Source organism: Nannobrachium achirus, assembly GCF_963921795.1.
Source record: "Nannobrachium achirus genome assembly, chromosome: 8".
Lineage (NCBI taxonomy): Eukaryota > Metazoa > Chordata > Actinopteri > Myctophiformes > Myctophidae > Nannobrachium > Nannobrachium achirus.
The window spans coordinates 11,507,763-11,513,762 of NC_137817.1; the positions used below are offsets into that span (position 1 = coordinate 11,507,763).

Consider the following 6,000-nt stretch of genomic DNA (forward strand, 5'->3'; position numbering starts at 1 on the left):
ACATAAATCGGAAGTTCTATAAGCTTGTGCGGTTTGCGTTAACAAAACCGCACAAGCGTGACCTGTGAAAAAATAGACACACATTTGTATACTCTCAGAGCTCAGTTTGACAGAATTTTACTGGGCAAAGCAGTGGTAGGATACCAATGTGAGGTCTTGTTGTCATCTTTGCGGTGGCGATATTCGTCTTCATTGAAGTATGGTTTAACATGGACCAGAAAGATGCAATTCTGGGGAAATTGCAAGTGTGGTTGCACACATGAGGGCTGGAGACGGAGAGGAGAGATGGGAGGACGGAGAGAACGGGAGAGAGAACGAGAGCCTGCATACACAGTACGTAAAGATATGACACACACACACGCGAGCACGTGTGTACGAGCATGTGTGTGTGCATACCTCTATGACAGACAGCAGTATCTCTGGAGCGCTGGAGCCCAGAGCCATCAGTGTCAGATTGGACACCGTCTCGTTCCAGATTCGAACCGTCGCCACTGTCGTCTCCCCGTTGGGCATGGTGATGGTCACCTCCTTCTCCTGTTGGACACACACACACACGCACACAGACACGCGCACACACGCACGCACGTGCGCGCGCACACACACACACACAGACACACACACAAACACGCGCGCGCGCACACACACGCACACACACACACACACACACACACACACACACACACACACACACACACACACACACACACACACACACACACACACACACACACACACACACACAGACACACACGTACACAGTACATTATCAGTTTGATAATTTCATCACTGTGAGTGGCATTCCCCTTTAAGTACTTTCAACCCGGCGTCCCCATTTTGGGAAAATAAACGATCTACAAGTGATGTGACACGTTGTGATGCGACGCATGGTGAGCTTGTAGATATGATATTTCTGCTACATGCTTTTTATTTAAAAAAAATATGGAAGAGTTGTCTGCCCAACAGCGACAATTTGGCAACTGCTGAATGAGTATATTACACGCAGGAAAATGTGTACATTATGAGTTCACATCTGGCAGAAACGTTGTATCTCCATATTTCAACTTTTTTTGCCTAAAAGAATGCTCTACCCCATCATTACAAGAGTGGTGCACAAACTTAAAGTTAAAAATGTCAGATCTACAAGCGTTGTGAGCTTGTAGATCGGCATAAAATCCTTTTTAAATCAATAAAAAAGGAACACTTTTGGAGACAGCAACGAGTTCAAGGTTGACAGAGCCCCCCTGGGGGACCCGGGAGCAGGCTATGGGTTCACTGCCTTGCTCAAGGACACTTTGACAGGGATGGATGTATTGGCTATTGTTGGACTCAAGCTCATGGCCTGCACCGTTCCTGGGCAGTCTCTTTCTAACCCACCAGATGCCCCATTTGTCTCTAGATAGATAGAGATAGATTACTCTCTCTATAGCCAATATATTCATCACATTAAGCTGTTCATTTAGTGCTCAACCTCCCCCTATATTGCAATATTTGTGTTCCATTTCACAGTCATAAATCCTACTTCAGCCTTCTAATAGTAGATGCTCAACTCACACACACACATGCATGCAACATACGAACGCATGACGGCACAAACGCACGCACGCTCAACAAGTCAACAAAATAACGTGTGCCTGGTGTTCTAGCTGTCACAGTGATGCATTGTGGGATACATGATGAGGCGTTCATTAACATTGACCTTGAAAAGGATGGATGAATGAATGTTCTCTTCGGCTCCTCTTTAAAACGTTGCTACATTTCCTCTTATTCTTCCTTTTTACTATTCACTGTTCACTCTCTCTCTCATTTCACCTCTTTCTCTCTAATTGAGATGTTTCAATCCTTGGCTATCTAATCTAACACAAGGACATTTTGCCATCTCAATGTGCAATGGGGGCTATTATGATAGTGTCCTTGCACACACAGAGCACACAGACTACATTTACTGTGACAATAGGTACCTTGGTGACATATCTGCATAATTACATCATTTATTTCCTACAGTATAACATGCTTTTTATTTAACACTGACGAAGGCCGACAGGCCGGAACGTGTCAGTTTTCTGAATAGACAATGCTGACCTTCACTTTGTATCGTCATGAATCTGCACCCAGTTATATTAATTAAGAGACATCTTGTATTAGTTTTAGTGCTAGTTTTGGATTTTTATTACACTGGGGCAAGATAAAAAAAATCGCAGAAAAATAGTGAAGATATACATCTTGTAGATTGACCAGTTTAAAAACTGTTTAAAGACAAATGTTGGCTATAGAAACTAAGTACATTTTCTCTATGATTTTAGTTTTAGTGAACTTGTGTCAACACAATACAATTTGAGTTAGTTTTGTTAGTTTTTGTAAAGCCTTGTTTTTATTTCAGTTAACTAAAGTGTTTTGTCAATTCTACTTTCCATTATTCCATAGTTTTAGTTAACTATAATAATCCTGCTGTAGGGAACAGTTGGTTCTAGGCAGAGTTTGTGAAATGTCCATCTACCACAGTACTGTGTTATGGAGTGCTGTCAGAAGCAAGTGAGTGCCAAGCAAGCACTAACATCACACCATGGTAATGACCATGTATTCTCGCCTCTTCTATCTGTCTTTCTCTCTGACTTCCTGTTGTCTGATGTAGCTCACACAGCAAATCTCACCGGTCCTCCTCCAATCCCCAGCTATAGGGAACATCTCAAGAGCGGATCCATTAACGCCAAGTTGATCTGTTACTGTATGCCACGGTCCCTGCCAGTGTCCTATGTGTGTGTCTATGTGTTAGTCTGTCTGCCTGTCTGTCTGTCTGTCTGTGTGTGGTCATGGGCTTGGTTCCTGCCTTCCCAGATTGGTGCACCTGTCACTGGTCATCTCATCTCACTCACCTGCCTGCCATCTTCCCTCCCTCTCTCCACGCGCCGCCAGATTGTTTTCACAGTCTCCGCATGGTAGCGCTTCTAGACAATTATTCCTTGTGTTTTTGAGTGCATTCCTAACTGTTCTATTGTGTTCCTGGTTTGCTCCCATTGTTTTTTTTTTGCTTTTGGAATACTCCTTTCTCCTCTGCTTCAGTTCCTTGCCTGCTTGCCTGCCTGCCTAAATACCTGCCTGTTTGCCAGCAACCTCAGCCAACCACCTCTCCAGCCAATAAACCCTACCCCTCCATTCCTCATTTGTTGGATAAAAAGCCCTTGGACTTTGCTTTAGTGTCGTTTCTGCATTTGGGTCTGCCGCAGTTTTGGTAAACGTGACACTGCATTCCATTTGTTACTGTAACAATAAATGGTTAAATCTATGACGGTAAGTGTTCCTGACTGAAATGTATACATATATAAATATATAAATGAGTTCATTCCCCTGCACGCAGACCCTATTTCCTATTCCCTATTTATTTCTCCCTTTCTCTGGTTCTCTGACAGAAAACACCACACAACCAAAAGCTGATGCAATTCAAATTTCCCGGCTGAGATGCCGTACTCTCTTGCTATGTCTCTCTTTCTCCCTCTATCCGTATTTCTCTTTCTTTCGCCTTCTATCACTGTGCTTGTCTCTCCATCTCTCCCTCTGTCAGTCCCATTTCACTTTCTTTCCTTCCCCCAGAGTCTTCTCCTTCTCCTTGTCTTTAAAAGAAAAAGCGGATCAATTTTCTCCGACACGCTGGATAAATGGACCAAGATGGAAATCTATACTGTTCCCATTAAGGAGCCCAAATAGGCCTTGCTTTGCAATTCTCAGACAATGATTGTACTCTGATTATAGCAACAGGCCCGATGCATTGTGCCTCTCACACAATGCACGCCAAGGGCCTCCATTTGCTTAAACAACAGTAGACTTTGATAAATCGTTTATGATTGAATCATAAACAGATGTACCCGCATTGACTTGCAATGGAATTCCTGGGGGTTTCGTCATAAACTACTAGTCACCACTTATGTATTGCAGTAGGTAGTTTGAAATCCCATTATTAACCAAGCAGTAGTTTTACAGAACAGAACTGTTGGTGACTCAGCCCGATCAGAGCCCCGTTGACTTCTAATATAAAATGTAAAAGAAATATGCATGTGAAAAGAAAAAAAAAATAGTTGAGGTACTTCTGTGGACTAAACTGGCAACATGCATTCAACATTTGGCGCTTATCCAGTGGTCTGCAATATAATTTCGGGGAGTATATACCATCCATCCATTCATCCATCCATCCATCCAACCATCCAACCCCATCTGTTCATCTAACTCAGTGTTTCTCAAAGTCGATTCCAGGGACTCTGTGGGTTCCTTTAGGGGGGTATAAATTGACCCATACAAGTCTGTAACAAATGGAACCAAATGAACCCGTCAGCGGGTTCATTTGGTTCCATTTGTACAATGCTAGAGTTGAGGGAAATGTGAACGTTTGAGAAAAACTGATCTAACTGCCCATTACTTCCCTCTCTCTCGTCCTCACCTGAGAGGTGATGACCTCGATGGAGGCCATGAAGCGGTCGGCGATGATGGACACGCCCAGGAACATGTACATGAGCGAGGTGAAGTAGATCACTGCCCTGGCCACCTGCATGCCGAGTGTCGGCACGCCCGGCCAGACGGGCAGCAGGATTCCCGGCCTACACCTGTAGAGGAATTCAGATCAATCAATAATCAATGAGAAAATGAGGAGACAAGACAATGTATTAGGTTGGTTGTGGTTATGCTTTATGTAACATGATATCATGGACAGAAGTACAGTAACACTCTGGTCAGTGGTAAAGTAGTTCCGCCAAGAAGAATGGTCAGACACTCAGTTATACTGTGTGGCTGAGTGGCTCCAAGGCCTCTGGGACGAGCTGTACCATAACAAGATAGGTTTTACCAAAACAATAGCTACTGAGGCCTACTGAAGGCCTCTCGACTCCTAACTATCAGGTATCAATTACTTAGATATTAATATAATCAATGAACACATAATCTACTCTAATAACGTCACACATAATCAATCATGATAATATATCATCTACTACACACCCTTCCGGATCCTCACACTTCTTCTTCTTCACCGCGCCAGGCACCAGCGAGGAGTTGCTGTAGCTTACGGAGGAGGAGGGGAAGGGGAAGGGAGGGAAGGAGGCGGGGAACGCCGGGAACGCGGACGGGGGATGTTCCGTGGAAAGGTTGGGCGGCCCGTCGCCACGCTGGGACTCCGGGTGGCAGGGCGACGGCAGGAAGAAGAGGAGGACGAGGAGGGACAGGGGGAGGGAGGAGTGGAAGCAGGAGGAGGAGAGGAGAGACATCGTGGCGGCGCGCTGGAACGGGAAGCGTGAGGAGCGGTGTCCGGAGGGAGGCGGGAGGCGAGGTGGGCGGGTGGAGGAGGGGGAAGGAGGACTAGCCCGAGGTCTGTGGGAGACGGGGCAGGGCCAAGGTGCCGGTGGGTGGCAGGACTAGCTCACCTTGAAGGAGGAAGAGAACAAGAGACAGACAGAGAGACAAAGAGAGAGAAAGAGAGCACAAAGAAAAATGAGTTGGGATGATATACCGGTATGGTCAGTGACAAAGGAGATATTGAAATACGAAATACCAAAAACAAGTGTGGTGCTGTATCTAGGAAACTTGACACAGGAAAACACGCATAGAGAAGATATGTCTTGTCAAGGTGCTGCTGGCAGCCAGCAAAAAAGCAATCACAAGATTGTTGGTATAAAAGTGACACTCCAACTCGTGAGCAGTGGCTGTGCATTGTGGAAGAAATATATATGATGGAGAGATTTACCCACAAACTCAGGTTACAAGAAGACCTATTCCTGGAGAAATGGGAAAAATTGACTGTGTATAACACCCAACAGGATGACACCACCGATAACGAACTTTGAAATGGACTGATTTTTTTTTAAATGATACAACAATGCAAACCCTGTACTGTGATGCATGTGATAATCTGCAGATTAAAAAAAATGAGTTTGAAAAAGAAAAAGAAAAATTAGTTACCTTATTTACCTACCTCCTAGTAAAAACCTGTTTTTTATGTAACAAAAAATAAACTGCTTAGTG

The 6,000-nt window shown here is 44.5% G+C and overlaps 1 protein-coding gene across 4 annotated transcripts in view; it reads right to left on the bottom strand.

The window, feature by feature from the left end:
- The window catches only part of slc8a2b (solute carrier family 8 member 2b), a gene marked incomplete at its 3' end in the record, with an annotated part of 73,937 nt that extends 69,349 nt beyond the window's left edge, over positions 1 to 4,588 (bottom strand). For all 4 annotated transcript variants that reach the window (XM_080731025.1, XM_080731024.1, XM_080731027.1 and 1 more), the window contains exons 1-2: positions 4,427 to 4,588; positions 397 to 534 (exon numbers count right to left, since the gene is read on the bottom strand). In XM_080731025.1, the coding sequence (XP_080587151.1) occupies positions 397 to 534; positions 4,427 to 4,537 (249 nt within the window). In that variant the 5' untranslated portion in view covers positions 4,538 to 4,588. The remainder of the gene's footprint in view (positions 1 to 396; positions 535 to 4,426) is intronic.
- Between the last annotated feature and the right edge of the window lie 1,412 nt (positions 4,589 to 6,000).